At 38.0% G+C, this 19502-nt stretch overlaps 1 protein-coding gene across 3 annotated transcripts in view; it reads left to right on the top strand.

Annotated features, from left to right (window-relative positions):
• The window catches only part of JADE3 (jade family PHD finger 3), a 213156-nt gene that overhangs the window by 166378 nt on the left and 27276 nt on the right, over window positions 1-19502 (top strand). For all 3 annotated transcript variants that reach the window (XM_053579564.1, XM_053579563.1, XM_053579562.1), the window contains exons 5-7: window positions 2294-2484; window positions 6119-6330; window positions 11724-11891. In XM_053579564.1, coding sequence (XP_053435539.1) covers window positions 2294-2484; window positions 6119-6330; window positions 11724-11891 — 571 coding nt within the window. The remainder of the gene's footprint in view (window positions 1-2293; window positions 2485-6118; window positions 6331-11723; window positions 11892-19502) is intronic.

A 19502-nucleotide genomic window follows, 5' to 3' on the forward strand; every position in this document is an offset into this window, starting at 1 on the left:
AAGAATGCATATGTATGTCCTGCCTTTTCAGTTCAGTTTGTTTCCATTGGAAACAGACCTGGAACAGTTCCAAAATTTTAGTTTCAATTAATATTTGTTGCTTTTGGCTTTAAAAACTTCTGTATGGTAGGAAAATTTAAATGTGCAAATGTGCATAGTTATTAACTTTATTCAAGTTATATTATTTGGAATCATAGGCTCTTGGAATAATGCTTAGGAGAAAATATTCTCTACCTTTATAAAGTAAACTATCCCTACATATATGTACATATATTCATAGGAATCTATTTATGAATCTTAGTACATACATAATGATTCTAGAATAAATAAACTAGCTCCAGGAGTCTTCTAAAGAAATAATTTTCATTATATTATGATGACATATGTGTGTCTGTTTCTCTCTCTCTCTTTTTTTTTTTAAGATGGCCCACCCTGTTCTTTAAAATTACCAGGGAATAAGTCAGATTTTCTCTTGGTTAAATTTTCCAATGCTTCATGCAGTATTTAAATCATTAGTTGTAGACTATGTTGTTACCATGAAAAACTTGTTTCTTCCCTTGCTAGGTGTCCTTGCCTTGGGCTTTTAGATATTAGGAGGCACTGGTGAGGTGAAATATAGATTTTCTCAGGCTGCTAGAGAAGTTGAGTGGAAATCTTTCATGTTACCTGGGCTCAGATTTATGATTGCAATTATTTATGGGCGAACAATGCCTTGAGTGTGTATAACTCCGTGACCTCTGGGCTCATTTGAATAGGGAAAATCATAAGGAATATTACAACAACAACAATGGCATTATTAAGCATCTATTTTTTTTTTTTTTTGAGACAGAGCCTCAAGCTTTTGCCCATCACAGCTCACAGCAACCTCCAACTCTTGAGCTTAAGTGATTCTCTTGCCTCAGCCCCCCAAGTAGCTGGGACTACAGGAGCCTGCCACAACGCCCGGCTATTTTTTGGTTATAGTTATTGTTTGGCAGGCCTGGGCTGGATTCTAACCCACCAGCTCTGGTGTATGTGGCTAGCGCCTTAGCTGCTTGAGCTACAGGTGCTGAACCTAAGCATCTATTTTCACTATTCCCCATTTCAAATACTTTATTTTTTCATGTAATTGTCATAATAGTAAGTTTGGTATTATGTTTATGATAATTTATGATTGTTAACCCTACTTTTTAAGAAAACTGAACCTTATATATAAACTAAATAATTGCCCAGGATCTCTACATGAGTGATTGGGCATATACCCAGAAGACCAAAAATCACACCATAACAAAGATATTTGTATCAGAATATTTATTGCAGCCCTACTCATAATTGCTAAGTCATGGAAAAAGCCCAAGTGCCCATCGATCCACGAATGGATTAATAAGTTGTGGTATATGTACACCATGGAATATTATGCAGCCTTAAAGAAAGATGGAGACTTTACCTCTTTCATGTTTACATGGATGGAGCTGGAACATATTCTTCTTAGTAAAGTGTCTCAAGAATGGAAGAAAAAGTACCCAATGTACTCACCCTTATTATGAAACTAATGTAGGACCTTCACATGAAAGCTATAACCCAGTTACAACCTAAGAATAGGGAGAAAGGGGAAAGGGAGAGGGGGGAAGGAGGGGGATTAATGGGATTACACCTGCGGTGCATCTTACAAGGGTATATGTGAATCCTAGTAAATGTGGAATGTAAAGGTCTTAGCAAAATAACTAAGAAAATGCTACAAAAGCTATGTTAACTAATGTGATGAAAATGTGTCAAGCGATCTATGAACCAAGTGTATGGTGCCCCACGATCATACTAATGTACACAGCTATGGTTTAATTAAAAAAAAGAGAGAGAGATTAATAACAGGCCTCTGTGTATAAATCCTATACTCTTTACCACCATCCAATATTGTCTCCATGGTAGAAAATCATTAATTTGGCTGGAATACTTCTTTGGTATAGGATATGGCTGTACCTTTGTAGAGATACTGCCCCCTCCCATGTTTTTCCTTCTAAATAAACTTGGTGGCCATTGCACCAAGAATACACGCAGCAACATTTTATTACAGTGAATAGCAGTAGAGACCCAGGATCCACAAAGGTGAATAAAAAGTATTGTTTTAGCAGTGAGTTCACAACCGATAACAAAACAATTTGTAGAACTGTTTGCCTTCTAGAAAAGGATCTGCCATATTTCCCAGAGGACAAAGAAATTGTCCAGGATTTATTTATCCAGAGTGGAAAAGGAAAGCATCTTAACTGTATGGCCCATCCATTCAGTGCCTGGAATCTGTCATTTGTTGATCTTCTAGGTTTATAGCCCAGATAGTAAAGGAGGCTGTATTTATCCAGCCCCGGAAGTATATCAGCTATTCCAACACAGAGACCGCAGAACCTGGCTACATCAACATTTCAGAGATGGCATCAGCTGTGTGCCGCTACGACCTAGATGACATGGACATCTTTTGGCTTCAGGAACTCAATGAAAACCTCGCACAAATGGGTACGTTCTTTTCTCACAAGTAAGTTGTGCCTTGACTTGACTCATGATTTTTTTAGGTTCTTAGGACCCTTAACTTGCTTTCATTTTGTTGCTTCCTTTCTTTTCTGGCCTTTTCATTTATTTTTCTCTTTGATCTTAATGAATTATTTCTTCAAATCCATAAATATGTTGAAGTAGAGCAATAACATTTAAATCTGACCTTTTCTTTCCTCATTAACAGTAAATAGCACAGATTGGGAATGACATGAAGGTTTCACAAGGTTGTTTCCCAATTCTGAATGTAAGAATGGTCATGACTCATTGAACTTCTGGTTGAGAAGGATTCTGAAGCCAGTTCCTGGCTCAGCCCTAAAAAACACTGATCAGTGAGCAGGGCCATGGATAGAGGCCCCTCTACGAGGGGGGTTAGATCAAAGCTCCAGCTTTGGCATTGGACAGCACCACTGCAGCTGGCAGTTTGCTGCGCAAGTACCCTTTAATGGAGGACTTGTAATTTTGCTGCCTGCAAAAAAAGAATGGCAGGCCTAGGGCAAAATGTCCCCAAAGCAATCCTTAGGGGTGAATGCTAGAGTTGTCATACAATTTTCAAAAAAGAAAATAAAGTGAAGCAAATGCAAGCAAACAAAAATCTTGGAACTAAATAATTTTAATGTAAATGTGTGCATACCAGTGAGGCTGGGAAATGGTAAGCTGAAAGGAATCTCACTTTATACTTAGATACAGCTCTTGTTCACCTGTTTCCAATCTAAGCCAATGTTCAGGTCCAAGTTTTCCTGTGGAACTATGGGTGTTTTCTAAGTTTCTATATGAGATATGGTGAAGGATACATTTGATTTCATTTTTGTTTGAAGCATATTTGTTCATTATTAGTACAAAGATCAGTGGTTTTTCTTCTTCCCTCCCACCCTCCCTTTCTCTCTCTCTCTCTCTCTCTCTCTCTTTCTCTTTCAAAGCTGGTATCTGAATGCACATGAATAAAAAATTAAAATTATATTAAATCCAGTTTGACATGGCAATGTTGTTTATCCTGCTGGTAACTAATACTTATTCCTTGATTTTTCAAGCTTTTTGTTTTATGTCTTGCTCTGTTCTCTAAGAGCATGGGGAGTGGTCAATTTACGGTAGGAATGCCAAAGAGAAAGGAGTAAAAGACTGGCAGAAGGAAAATCAGAGCATGAGGGCATGCATAATCAGTTGGATTGATGGCTCAATATGCAGTTGTATTTATGATGCATATAGTATCTGTAGACATTTCAATCATTACACTGCTGCCTTTGACATGAAACCACTTTATAATAATATCCCTTTGCTATTTTACAGTTACTTCCCTTTGTATGATTTTTTTTTTAATGAACTTTTTCTTTTGGAATAGTTTGATTCACAGAAAAGTTGCACAGTTAGTGCTGAGTGTTCCTGCAGTTCCAGTATCCCTAATATTAACATCTTACTTTACCATGATACATTTATCAAAGCTAAGAAACCAACACAGGTACATTACTATTAATTAAACTCCAGGATTTATTGAGATTTCACAGGTTTGTCCACTTATGACCTTTTCTTCTTTTTTTTCTTTGTTTTGAGACAGTCTCATTATGTTGCCCTCGGTAGAGTGCTGTGGCGTCACAGCTCACAGCAACCTCAAACTCTTGGGCTTACACGATTCTCTTGCCTCAACCTCCCGAGTAGCTGGGACTACAGGTGCCTGCCACGATGCCCAGCTATTTTTTGGTTGCAGTTGTCATTGTTGTTTAGCTGGCCTGGGCTGTGCTCAAACCCACCAGCCTTGGTGTATGTGGCTGGCGCCCTACTCACTGAGCTACAGGCACTGAGCTTTATGACCTTTTCTGTTCCAAGATCCCTTCTAGGGTCCCATCCAGGATATGTTATTGTATTTACACTTATGAGAGTTTTAAAAGAGGGTTCCCTTATCTCAAGTTTTTCTTTAGAGTGAATGATATTGTAGTGAGGCATCTAAGGGCTTAAAATAAACTTTTTAAAAACATTAAATTGCACAATTTTTTGTTTCAGATTAAGATATTTTTGAATTGAGTACTTATTACATACTAAGCACCATACTAAGCAGTGTACAAACATTACCTCTTCTCAGCCTCACAACAAATCGATGAACTTCATATTATTCTTATTTATAGATAAGAACACTAAGCCCTAAAGAGGATAGGTAACTTGCCAGAGTTCACATAGCTAGTATGAGGAGAAGTTGGGATTTAAATCTAAGTTCTCTTTTAACCAGACACCCATATACTCCTTTACTCCAAAAAATATATATGAAATTGGTCTTGGCTTGAAAAATAACACAAGTCCTGGATAGTTTTTGGTTTCATGAATAGCCATAACATTAAAATGCCAGTTTATATAGAATTCCAAAGTTCTTAGGGTATCTTAATAATACAAATGAAGTAGAATACTTGAATAAATTTGTTTTGTATCATTTTGAGGATTATTCCTAGTTTACAGTCTGTTAGAATAAATACATATGTGCTCTCACAAAATCATTAGTCCTCCCAGAAAGAAAATTATTTACTCGTTATCAGCATTGGCCATATGGATCTTTTAATTGGTTATTAAGTATGGAAGGCTAAGAAAAATTAAAAGTATAGAAGGAAAAAGGAATCAAGAAGCAAAAAAGGTAATTTCAGAATTGAAGTTAGACATTTGTGAATGCTGATAGGTTTATATTGTATTATAGTTTGCCAATGCAAAGTATTGGACTTTTTTTAAAAGTCGGGTTTGAAAAACAAAATATTTCATATATATATAATTATGTACACATAAGACCTAGAATTTTCTTTTATTACTTAATACATTTTCATTTGAAAATTTTTTTTGTAGAACCATTAGATGTGCTCATTGAAGCTAATTTGCTAAGAATGAAATTATTGTCTATGTCCAAATAGTTATTTGATTTTAATTGTTTTATTATACTACAGAATAAAGTGTTCAAAACTATAAAGCTTGGTGACAGTCCTCCCACAGGGGGAATAAGAAAAAAATGAAGAGAGATATTTAGGAGGATACTAGTTAGGATTTAAACAGATACCTTCTAAGGCAGTGGTTCTCAACCTTCCTAATGCTGTGACCCTTTAATACAGTTGAGAACTGCTATTCTAAGGAATATGGTGAAATGTATTTCTCCTTTTATATATCAAACACTAATACATGATTACAGGTAAATTTTAGAGTAGCTGTACTAAAAGATTTTTTGGAATATGTTTGCTATAGACAGGGAAGAAATGGTTTTATCATTTAGGGGCAGTGCCTGTGGTTCAGTGGGTAGGATATCGGCCCCATATACCAAGGGTGGTGGGTTCAACCCCGGCCCCAGCCAAATTGCAAAAAAAGCCAGGCATTGTGGCGGGTGCCTGTAGTCCCAGCTACTCGGGAGACTGAGGCAAGAGAATCACCTAAGCCCAGGAGTTGGAGGTTGCTATGAGCTGTGTGATGCCATGGCACTCTACTGAGGGTAATAAAGTTAGACTGTCTCTACCAAAAAAAAAAAAGAAAGAAAGAAATGGTTTTATCGTTTAGAATCCCACCCACCCCTGCACTGGGCTCACAATAGGTGATTTGGGGATAATAGCTGACTGATGGGTTGATTGACTGTATTTCTGTGCAGGCTATGGACCAGTTGATGAGAATCTTATGGAAAAGACAATAGAAGTCCTGGAACGACATTGCCATGAAAATATGAACCATGCTATTGAGACAGAGGAAGGGCTGGGCATAGAGTATGATGAAGATGTGATCTGTGATGTATGCCGGTCTCCAGACAGCGAAGAAGGGAATGATATGGTGTTCTGTGATAAATGTAACGTCTGTGTGCATCAGGTTAGTAAGAGTGGAGAGCGCCACCTCCCCACGGTCAGCCTTTCTGAAGTTCAGTGATGATCTCCAGCATCCATATCTGGGTAGCAACTTTACATTTAAAGGTGAAAATAAAGATTTGGCACGGCTGTTCTTCATTGTTTCCTAATGACTTATCTACTAACTTTACCCCGGGAGCTAAACACAGATTTTGATTGTGTTACTTGATGCCCAGACCACTGGAATTGCCTTGTTCACTTCCCTGCCTTCTTCTCTGTCTGAACACACATTGTTGGTTTATCTGACATCTCCTTTTGGCCATTAATTTTCAGCTTTAATTCTACCTCCTAGAAGTTGTCCCTGTCTTCCTATGTCCATCCCTCCTATACATTTCCACAGAAGCTTGTAATTACAGTCACAAAACAACTGGCAGTTTTTTTATAGTCTGTACATCAGACAATGATTTGCCTGGGAGCAGCATAGTCTGACAGAGAAGAAGGCAGGTTCAGAAAGGGTATTGAGAATAGGCAAAGTATGTCAGAGGCAACTCTTGAATGCAGCAGAATTGTAGCACAGTGGGGTGGAGTAGGGAAGGTATGGAGAGAGTAGAGAGGGATGGGATACAGGGACATGTGTGAAGGACCTTCTATAAAACTAAGGAACTTCTGTTTTGTCCTGTCCATGCTGAAGGGTATGATTTGTATTTTAGATCATTCTGGCTACAAAATGACTAAAATGATCAGAATAGATAACATAGGAGATAAAGAAACTAGGGCTTAAGACTGTTTTAATTCCTTGGGTCATCTGACCTAACACAAGATACTTAGAATTATTCTGTGACCAATTGGGTCTTTGTCTTCATTTACCTATGTCCTTCGAAATAGTGAATTTTAAAAATTTATCTTCACTCTACCAATTATTGGAATTTATGTCACACTTTCAGTGAGAGGAGAAAATCTTTTTTTTTTTTTAGAGACAGAGTCTCAATCAGTCACCCTTGGTAGAGTGCTGTGGCATCACAGCTCACAGCAACCTTCAGCTCTTGGGTTTAGGTGCTTCTCTTGCCTCAGCCTCCCGAGTAGATGGGACTACAGGCACCGCCACAACGCCTGGCTATATTTTGTTGAAGTTTGGCCAGACCCAGGTTTGAACCCGCCACTCTCGGTATATAGGGCCCGTGCCCTACGCACTGAGCCACAGGCGCTGCCTGAGAGGAGAAAATCTTTACCATTTAAATATAAGCTTAAGTATCTGATGATACAGGTTCCCTCCTCTGCAATTCCAAAATTGTAAGGCTCTGCAAACTACATGTTTCTGCTAAAGGTTTATACCACAACTGATCAGGAAACAATACCAGAATTCATCTTATATGAGACCTTTTATGCTCCTTATCCATTTTGTGTAAATACTCATATATTTAATATTTTTTAAAGAAAGATTAATATATTTGTTAATATGGTATTACCTCTGTTCTCACTGGGGAATTAAGTAGTACTATACCATGCATTATACTCTCTTACTTCCCTAAGATCTGAACAACTGGGTTTCCTAATCTTTGTCATCCTAGGGGTTTCACATAAATGATTATGGATCTGTAGCAGGCTTGAAGAGAATAGTGAAAAGGTCATCTATATATATTTTCTGTATTTGTCCTCTGTAGTTGGGAGAAAATATTAAGGAATTCATTTCAGGTTCTTTGACTAACAAAATTAAGTGTAGCATAATTTTCCCCAAAGGTATTTTGTTTGTTTTGAAAACATATCCAATAATGACTATGAATGATACTGATTTCTCACATAGCAATGATAATAACATGTGACCAGATCTCGGCTTCCCAAATACAGGAAGTATTGAAGATGTTGGTATGTATTAAAGCTGGGACACTGCTACCATATAAAGTTTCATATAAAAGATTCTTCCAGACAAGGTGTAATGGCTCATGCCTGTAATACTACCACTCTGGAAGGCCAAGGCAGGAAGATTACTTGAGCTTAGAAGTTTGAGACCAGCCTGGGCAAGAGTAAGACATTGTCCCTAGAAAAAAAAGAAGAAGAAGAAGAAAGAAAGAGAAAAATTAGCTGAATGTGGTGGCACACATGTGCCTCTAATCCCAGCAACTTGGGAGGCTGAAGCTGGAGTATCACTTGAGCCCAGGAGGTTGCAGTGAGCTGGGATGACACCACTGCACTCCAGCCAGGGCAGCAGAGGGGAGGAAAGGAAAAAAAAAAAAAATTTCCAAAGTGAGTACGTTCACTTGAATTCTGAGGGATACTTAGGTTAGAGCTCCCTCTGTTGATGGAAGAGTGAGTCAAAATTATTTGGAAGGTTTGGTTTACTGAAGGATATGATTTGTATTTTAGATCAGACTGGGGATATATTGACATTTGAATTTATTAAACATGATTTGATTTTTCTCCTTTACTGCCACCATATTATGTTCAGTGTTTGTTCCTCAAGAGAAGTGTACATAGTCAACTTTAGATTTTAACAGTGAACTTGAATTTTTTCTCTAAAAAATGTGAACATTGGTCGGGTGCAGTGACTCACACCAATAATCCTAGCATTCGGGGAGGCTAAGGTGGATGGATTATTTGAGCTCACGAGTTCGAGACCAGCCTGAGCAAGAAAGAGACTCCCCTCTCTAGTAAAAATAGAAAAATTAGTCGAGCATAGTGTCACCCCCCTGTAGTCCCAGCTACTTGGTAGGCTGAGGCAAGAAGATTGCTCAAGCCCAAGAGTTTGAGGTTGCTGTGAGTTATGATGCTATGGCACTCTACTCAGGGTGACAAAATGAGATTCTGTCTCAACAACAACAAAAAAAAATGTGAACATTATTCGGAAGGCTAGAGTAGAAAGATCACCTGAGCCTAGGAGTTTGAGGCTATAGGGAGCTATCATTGTGCCACTACACTCCAGTCTATGTGATAGAGTGAGACCCTGTCTCTAGAAAGAATTGGTTTAATGTGAAAGGCCATTCCAAGTCCCTTCATGTGTGTCCATTTTCTGCTTCTTACCCCAAATATTAAACACTTAGATTAAGACCTGTGTTAATTTGACTGACGGTACATGTGCTTATAATTTTTATCTTTCATGTATATAATGCTTGCCATTGAATTCACTAACCCCCTGAAATCATATGTAAAGCATATTAGTGCATGTATACAATTTTCTCAGAAAAGTCCACACACTTATTCATTTTGTGGGCCAGAAAATGTTGAGAACCACTGCTATGAAATACAGCTTCTATGATCTTAGGACCATGAATAAGTGTATCAAAGGGCTCAGGAAAGGGTGTTCTGTCCAACACAATGGCCAAGAAATAAAGCTGGCCAGTGGCCTTTCTTCTGCAAGTCTGAAAGAGGTTCTATTCTAGGGAAGAATCTTAATTTTATTTCCTAGCAAATACTCTGGGCCTCAGAGAAAGAAGAGTTTCAAAGATTAGGAACCGTGTACCCCCTAAATCTATTGAAGTTAAAAAATACCCAAAAAAGTAGGAACGTTATAAAATGATGCCTTAGTGTCATGAGAGGAGCATAATTGGAGGCCAGCTTTAGCTCTTGAGATAAATTAATTCGTTCTACCAAACCACCTACTTAAGCTCAGCTTAGGGGGCCTTTCAAGTAAATTGATGATAAAAGCTCTACCCTCAGTGACCTTACAGTCTCACTGAGGAGATGAAACACAACAGCAAAAGTAGAGAGAAAAGAATACGTGGTGCTATGTACCTGTAAGAGAAATCTCATGGAGTGGAGGACAGGAGTAAGGCAATGTGGCAGACCCAAGGAGAGACAATGATCTGAATGGGGTTAGGGGAGAGGCCTGAAGTTTGAGCTATATCTGGAAGGGTGAGAAGGTCTGACTGTGCCAAGAGGAGATATAAAGTAAGAAAACTGCTTAGACAGACATGTAAACATGAGAATTAAAAACAGCCAGTTATGAAGACAACCAGGAGGCCTGCCTGTCCAAGTCAAGAGCCTTGTGTTTAAATGTGGTTAGGTGTGAGAGCAGATAGTGAGGTGTAAGTAACAGCAGGCTTTAGATAAAGGCCCAGCAAACCTTTTCTTTGAAGGGCTAGATACAGTCTCTGTTACATAATGTTCTTCTTACAACCCTTTAAAAAATGTGAAAACCATTCTTAGCTTGCTGACTTTATAAAACAGGCGTTGGACAATAGCCAGCCCCTAGTTTAGATGGGAGCAGGGGAGGTAAGGGCAGAATGGATCTTTGGAGATTTTGCCACTGTGAAATGGTATGAATTCTTTGTTTTAGTAAGAGGAATCTGACAACCAAATAGAGGAAGGATTTAAGGTGTGAAGGGGGAGGAAGTAGGCCAATCTAGGCATGATGTGATGAGAACTTAGAGCAGTTGTGATGGGGATGGGGAGGAAGATTAGAGTCTCAGAGCCACTCTATAGGGAGGAATAGTGAGGACAAGAGACAGCAGGTGGGAAAAAGTAATATGAGTTCATAAATTTGGATCTAGAATATGAAAAGCCTGGTATTGATGTGGAAGGAAGGAGTTTGGAAAATGATCCAGTGGAGGGAAGGGCAAATGTGATAGTAACAGTTGTAATTTGAATCTGAGCTGGAGATGAAATCTTCTGTGGTAGACAGAGCTCTTGAAGTTGCCATGTTGAGTCAGTCAGTGGCAGAGAGTGTGTCAGACCATATGGAGAACCAAGTGTCCTCCAGGTTTAGTCTCTAATAGAGTAAAGCAGTAAGGAAGAAAGGAAGAAAATTGAAGATAGTGGAAGTTTCCCAGGCTAATCTACCACTTCCCCCAGTAGTTCATTTATTTCTTTGTCCTACTTCATCCTGTAAAGAATTCGAAGCAGCTTCCAGAACTCATTATGGATTATTGTGATCAGTGTAATAGTCTATCCATGATTCATTCACAAGTCCCTTTTTCTTCAACCTAAGCAAATAATTGCTACAATTTGCTGAGAACCTTTTATAGGCCAGGTACTATTAGGCTCTTTATAAATATGAATTCATTTGCTCCTCAGAAATTTAATTCTTTTTATTTTCTAATACTTTTTTCTTGATTGCAACAGTATATGACATGTAGAAATTGTTCAGTAAATGTTTGACTAATTATAATACATAATCATTGAAGAAGCTTTAGAAAACAGGAAAAAAATTCTGTAAAACATTTAACTCAGTTGGGCTAGCCTTTGGCTATATCTCCTTTTAGTGTTGTTCTATCATCCTCAAAGTCAATTCTCATGGATAGACATGCTGATTTTAGGACAGACGCTAGGAGTTGATTTTTAAAATCACTAAATCCTGGGTGTAAGTTTATTCAGCTTTATTTGCCTTCCCCAAAGTGGAGGGTACTCTGTGACTGTGGTCAGAACAGACATTGATCCTGGTAAGAAGATGCTGAACATTCTCCCCTCTCCTCCCTGTGCCTCCAGGCCTGCTATGGCATCCTCAAAGTCCCAGAAGGCAGCTGGCTGTGTCGTTCCTGTGTCCTGGGCATTCGTCCACAATGTCTATTATGTCCAAAGAAAGGTGGAGCCATGAAGACCACCAGGACAGGGTCTAAATGGGCTCATGTCAGCTGTGCCCTGTGGATTCCAGAGGTAAGAATTCATCCAAGACTGCAAGGCCATTTGCTCCAATGTGCCACCATTCCCCACAACGTTCAGACTGACTCAGGCGTAGCATGGAGATGCTTCATGCTTGCCCCTGTTTCTGAGGTAACAATGCTTCTGCTTGAGCTACCTCAAAACCTTCTTGGATGCAAGTGAGCATGTAAGCTCACATCGATGAATTTATAGGTGGTACTCCAAGTGGTATACAATAAATTTTCATGAGAAGAGAGGAACAAAAGACCAGAGTATGAGCAGCAGATTTTTTAAAGGTTAAACTTACCTTAAAATGCCAAATCTTAAATTTATAGTTTTGTGAATTTTTACACAGGTACATATCTGTAACCACAACTCAGACCAAGACATGAAACATTGCGAGAAATATAGAATACCCCAGAAAGATCCCTTATACCCACTTTCCAGTCCCTAACCCCTGGGGAATACCCACCATTTTGATTTATATCACTATAAATTAGTTTTGTCTGTTTGAACTTCACATAAATGGAATCATACAGTATATGCTCTTTCAGTCTGACTAGGATTTCATATCGTGATGTGTATCAATAGTTTCATTCCTTTCTATTACTGACTAGTATTCTGTTGTATGGATAAACAGTGACTTGTTATTTATCCATTCTCCTTTGAAGCGTTTTTCTGAGTTTAGACTCACCATTTGCCTAAGACCTTTACTCAAAACTCTATTATCTATCTCATTATTCTAACCTGGTCCTTCAGTTGCTGTTATTTCCTGACAGGCTATGTGTACTCTAACTTAATTAAAACAGATCCAGACATTTCTGCTCCTTACATCTTATGGCTCTTTTTTTTTTTATCCTGGTTTGGATATCCCACTCACATTCTCTCTTCCCAACCCCTATCCAACCCAGCAAATTTGTTAGACATTTTAACTTGCATAAGAGAGACTTCAGAAGTCAGTTAATGGGCACCAACTGTATCAGCAGTTCATTCTCCTTTAAATTTTCCTGGCTTTAATCTTGTTAACATTGGTTTCATGGTAGTTACCATCTGATAAACAAGCGCACAGTTAAACTATAAGTCTTAGATATATACTTTTGTACTCTTGTGGCTATAGACACCAGTATTTTTTTAAATATTTAAGCAGTAGTTTCTTTTTCTCACTGAGAATATGTAAAATGAACTGACTTGAGAGTGGTTTCCAGCAGCAAATCCCCCAGCTAATAGAACAGGCTTTCTCAGCTTGTAAAAGTCTGGCACATGACTCAGAAAAAGTTCCTTAAAAGTAAAATAAACTTTCTCTGCTATTGATGTTCTCTTATTCTCAATAGTACCTTTTGGACTATACAAGATCTCTCTGTTGGTTTCCTAATGTGGGTAGAACTTGAATTAGTAGTTTGACAATTCTTCACTTATTTTTTTTAATTCTTTATTAAATCATAACTGTGTACATTAATGCATTTATGAGGTACAATGTGCTGATTTGATATACCACGTGGAATGCTTACATCAAACTGATTAACATAATCATCTGCTCACTTACTTATTTGTTGTGGTAAGACATTCATACTCAATTCTTAGTAGTTTAGAAATGTATCATTGCATTATGCACATTAGGTTAGGTCCGCCCTCCCTCCTCTTGGCATCCCCCCTCCCTTCCCCTCTCTCATTCCTCTTTCATCCTTCTTTCTGGATTATAGTTATGTTTTAACATTCCTATGAATGTGTAGGTGATTATATACTGATTTTATAGTAGCATGTTGAATACATTGGATACATTTTTCCCATTCTTGAGATACTTTACTAAGACGAATATGTTCCAGCTCCATCCAGGTAAACTTAAAAGATGTGAAGTCTCCATCCTTTTTATGGCTACATAGTATTCCATGGTGTACATATACCACAATTTTTTTTTTTCTTTGAGACAGAGTCTCACTATGTAGAGTGAAAGTGCCATGGCATCAGGTTCACAGCAACCTCCAACTCCTGGGCTTAAGTGATTCTCTTGCCTCAGCCTCCCAAGTAGCTGGGACTACAGGCACCCACCACAACACCCAGCTATTTTGTTGTTGTAGTTGTCATTGTTGTTTGGAAGGCCCAGGCTGGGTTCGAACCTGCCAGCTCCACTGTGTGTGGCTGACGCCCTAGCCACTGAGCTACAGGCACCAAGCCATACCACAATTTCTTAATCCATTCATGGGTTGATGGGCACTTGGGCTGATTCCATGACTTGACAATTATGAATTGGGCTGCAATAAACATTCTGGTAGAAATGTCTTTGTTGTAAAATGATTTTTGATTATCTGGGTAAATACCTAATAGAGGGAGGGTAGGTTCACTTTTAGTTCCTTGGGTATTCTCCAAACTTCTTTCCAAAAAGGCCGTATTAGCTTGCATTCCCATCAGCAGTATAGAAGTGTTCCCTTCTCCCTACATCCACACCAACATCTGTAGTTTGGGGATTTTGTTATGTGAGCTACTCTTCCTGGAGTTAGATAATATCTCAAAGTTGTTTTGATTTGCATTTCTCTGATGATTAAAGATAATGAGCATTTTTTTCATGTGTTTATAGGCCATGCACCTGTCCTCTTCAAAGAAGTTTCTGTTCAAGTCTCTTGCCCACACAGAAATGGGGTTATTTGTTCTTGTCTTATTGATTAGTTTGAGCTCTCTGTGGATTCTAGTTATCAGATTGTCAGAAGCATAACCTGCAGATATCTTTTCCCATTCTGAAAGCTGTCTGTTTGCTTTATTTACTGTGCTCTTGGCTGTGCAGAAGCTTTTTAATTTGATCACATCCAAGTAATACATTTTTGATGTTGCTTCAATTTCTACAGGGGTCCTTCTCATAAAAAATTATCCCAAGCCAATTTCTTCAAGTGTTTTCCCTGCACTCTTTTCTAATATTTTCATAGTTTCATGTCTTAAGTTTAGATCTTTTATTCAGTGAGAATCAATCTTTGTTAATGATGAGGGATGAGGGTCCAGTTTCATTCTTCAGCAGGTCGCCAACCAGTTCACCCAGCACCATTTGTTAAATGGAGAATCTTTCCCCCAATAAATATTTTTGATAGTTTTGTCAAATATCAAATGACTATAAGTGGCTAGGTTCATCTCTTGGTTCTCTATTCTGTTCTATAAATCTACGTCTCTATTTTTGTGCCAGTACCAGGCTGTTTTGATCACTGTAGATTTAAAGCATAGCCTGAAATCTGGTAATGTGATACCTCCTGATCTGTTTTTATTTCTGAGTAGCGTATTTGCTATTTGAGATTTTTTCTGATTCCATATAAAACAAAGCACTATTTTTTTCAAGCACTTTAAAGTATGATGACGGTGCTTTAATAGAGATTGCATGAAATCTGTAGATTGCTTTGCGTAGTATAGACATTTTAACAGTGTTGATTCTTCCTAGCCATGAACAGGGAAGAAGCTGGGTATGTTTTTCTATTTGTTAATGACTTCAGCTATTTCTTTTCTCAGAGTTTCATAATTCTCTTTATAGAGATCTTTCATGTCCTTTGTTAGATAAATTCCCAGATATTTCATCATCTTTGGCACTACTATAAAAGGAATAGAGCTTGACTATATTTTCAGCTTCACTGTTGTTGACATATACAATAACTACTAATTTGTAAGTACTGATTTTGTATCCTGAGACGTTGCTGTATTCATTGATTACTTCTAAGAGTTTTGTACTTGAGTCCCTGGGGTTTTCCAGGTATAGGATCATACCATCCTCAAAGAGTAAGAGTTTGATCTCTTCTGACCCCCCTTGATCACCTTCTCTTGCCTGATTGTGATGGCTAGAACTTCCATTACTATGTTGAATAGCAATGGAGACAATTGGCATCTTTGCCTAGTTCCAGATCTGAGTGAAAATGTTTTCAATTTTACTCCATTCAGTATGATATTAGCTGTGGGTTTGCTGTATATGGCCTCTATTGGTTTCAGAAATGATCCTTGTAAGCCTATTTTCTTGAGTGTTCTGATCATGAAAGGGTGCTGGACATTATCAAAAACTTTTTCTGCATCAATTGAGAGAATCATGTGGTCTTTGTTAATTTATTTATGTGATGTATTGTATTTATAGATTGACATATGTTAAACCAGCCTTGTAACCCTGGGATAAAACTGACTTGATCATGGTGTGTAATTTTTTTGATGTGTTGTTCAATTCTGTTTGCTAGGATCTTATTAAATATTTTTCCATCAGTATCCATTAATGATATTGGTCTATAGTTTTCTTTTGTTGTTGGGTCTTTTCCTCGTTTGGGGATCAGGGTGATATTTGCTTCATAGAATGTGTTGGGAAGTATTCCTTCTTTTTCTGTGTTTTGGAAAAGGTTATGTTTTAATAGGTACTAGTTCCTTTTTGAAGGTTTCATAGAATTCTGATATGAAGCCATCTGGTCCCAGACTTTTCTTTTTTTGGGAGATTTCATATTTTTTTTTATTGTTAAATCATAGCTGTGTACATTAGTGCAATCGCCTGTACCCATTCTAAGATGCACCATAGATGTGGCCCCACCCATTAGATTTCGTATTGTTGATGCTATTTCAGTGATTGATATAGATCTATTCAAGATTTCTAATTCTTTCTGGCTGAGTCTGGGAAGGTGGCATGCTTCCAGGTATTGGTCCGTTTCCACCAGATTTTCATATTTCTGAGAATAGAGGGTTTTTTAGTAATAATTGAGAGTTTTTTAATTTCTGAGATGTCATTATTTTTCCTTTATCATTTATGATTGATGATATTTTGAGATTTTACTTTCCTGTTTCTGGTTTGATTAGCCAAAGGCTTATCAATTTTATTGATCTTTTCAAAAAAACAACTTTTTGTTTTGTTGATCTTCTAAATGATTCTTTTATTTTCACTTTCATTTAATTCTGCCCTAATTTTGGTTATTTTCTTCTGCTGGCTTTGGGATTGGAATGTTCTTCCTTTTCCAGTTGCTTGAGATGTCCCATTAAATTGTTGACTTCCTCTCTTTCTGTTTTCTTGAAGAAGGCTTCGAATACTATAAATTTCCCTCTTAGGACTGCCTTTGCAGTATCCCACAGGTTTTGATAATTGTGTCTTCAATATAATTTTGTTCCAAAAATTTGGTGATTTCTTTCTTAATCTCATCTTTGACCCAGCTATTATTTAGCATAAAGTTATTTAGTTTCCATGTCTTTGTTTGAGTATGAAGATTCCTATTGCTGTTAAGTTCAACTTTTACACTGGTGGTCCGAGAAGATACAAGGAATAATTTCTATTCTTTTAAATTTGCTGAGGTTAGACTTGTGTCCTGAGTTGATCAATTTTAGAGGATGATCCATCTGCTGATGAGAAGAATGTGTATTCAGTTTTATTAGGATGAAATGTTCTGTAGATGTCTGTTACGTCCATTTGTTGTAGGGTCAAGTTTAAGTCCAATATTTCTTTGTTTAGTTTTTTTATTGGAGGATCTATCCAAAACTGCCAAGGGGTTGTTAAAATCTCCAATTATTATAGTGCACAAAAATATCAAATTGTTCATGTCCGTTAAGGTTTCCTTTATAAATTGAGGAACATTCTGGTAGGGTGCATAAATAGTAATAGTTGAAATCTCTTCGTGTTGAGTGTTTCCCTTGACAAATATGAAGTGACCATCCTTATCTTTCCTTACTTTTGTTGGTTTAAAGCCTATTGTATCTGCAAATAAAATTGTAACACCTGGTTTTTTCAGATTTCCATTTGCCTGAATTACAGATGTCCATCCCTTCACGTTGAGTGTATTTTTATCCTTAAAGGTAAGATGAGGCTCTTGTATGCAACAGATATCTGGTCTGAGTTTATGTATCCAGTCAGACAGCCTGTGCCTCTTCAGAGGACAATTTAAGCTGTTCACATTAATTGAGAGAATTGATAAGCATGGTAGTGTTTTAGGTGTCATGTTTTTCAAATGTCTAATACATATTTTTAGTCCTTTCCCTACTGTGGAAGTTAGGTTTTGTTCAAAAGTTTCTGGGTGAGTTTACTTTGGCTGTGGACCATTGTGCTGATCATTATGGAGGATAGGACTGAGAATATCCTGGAGAGCTGATTTAGTTATGGCAAATTTTTTCAACATGTGAATGTCATTAAAGTATTTGATTTCTCCATCACAGATGAAGCTCAGTTTAGCTGGATACAGGATCCTGGGCTGGAAGTTGTTTTGTTTTAGGAGATTGAAGGTCAATGACCATCCTCTTCTGGCTTGGAAGGTTTCAGCTAAAAGGCCTGCAGTCATTCTAATATTTCTCCCTTTGTAGGTAATGCTTTCCTTACATCTGGCTGCTTGCAGAAAAAATTCTGCAATTAACTCTGTAATTAATTCTGTAATTAACTTTGGCGAAGTTAATTACAATGTGTCTAGGAAATGCTTTATTTGGGTTAAGTCTTGCTAGGGTTCTGAAACTATCTACTATCTGAATTTCAGTGTCCCTTGCAAAGCTTGGGAAATTCTCCATAATCTCTTGGAGTAGAGCATCTGTGTCCTTAGGACCCTCGTATTCTCCTTCAGGAATTCCTATAAGACGAATGTTTGATCTTTTGGAGTGGTCCCACAGTGGTCTCAGAGAATGATCAGTTTTTTTGTTTTTTGCAGTTTTTGGCTGGGGCTGGGTTTGAACCCACCACCTCTGGTATATGGGGCCGGCATCCTACTCCTTTGAGCCACAGGCACCACCCAAAATGATCAGTTTTGGCTGTCCATCTGTCTGCCACTTTGAGCATTTGGAAACATTCAAAAGCTTTGTCTTTGATTTCAGAGATCCTTTCTTCTGCCTGCTCCACTCTCTTACTGTATTTTGGAGCACCTAAATAATTTTTTCATTTCCTTGAGCTCTGCTACCTCTTTTCTCATTATGTCCATATCCTTGGTAAATTTGTCTTTGAATTCATTAATTTCTTGAGACAACTTTTGCACAACTTTTTGGATTTCAATTTCCATCTTTTCCTCCAATTTATTCATCTTATTTGACATCCGTGTTCTGAATTCTGTTTCTGACATTTCAGCCGTTTGTTTATGAGTGGCATCATCTGATGTATCTATCACCTTTGTCATTCCTTGGGGCAGTTGATCTACTCTGATTATTCATGTTGCCAGGGTTCTTCCTCTGGTTCTGCCCCATGTTTATTTTCTGCAGTTTGGGTATTAAAACTGGTAGGATGTGATTGAATTGAGGGTTTAAGGACTTGTATTTAACTAGCCCTTTATCAAAGAGCTGGGACTAGTAATTGTGTCTTTTTCCTTACAGATTTACAAAGGTCCCTTTCAGAACTCGGAGACTCAGAGGACCTAATTGGTGTGACAGTGCTAGCTGGCTCTGTCTTGTACTCAGCCAGCCTCTATCCGATCCTATTGAGTGGCAAAATTAGGCTGAAATCCCAGCTGGGGGGAGATACAAGTAACTGAGATCCCCCACTGTCACCCCCCCCCGCCCCAGCAACAATTGCAGAAGGAGTATCAGTCCTTCCCAGTTCAACACAACCACAGCTCAACCTTGCAGGTTCCCCAGGTGGACAGCCCAACCCAATAGTTCCAAACCAATTATCTCAGGCAGTACAATTACTGCTCAACTGCAAGAGTCAGTTGGTGACCAGCAAGGAGATCCACA

This window comes from Nycticebus coucang, chromosome X (genome assembly GCF_027406575.1).
Source record: "Nycticebus coucang isolate mNycCou1 chromosome X, mNycCou1.pri, whole genome shotgun sequence".
NCBI classification, from domain to species: Eukaryota; Metazoa; Chordata; class Mammalia; order Primates; family Lorisidae; genus Nycticebus; species Nycticebus coucang.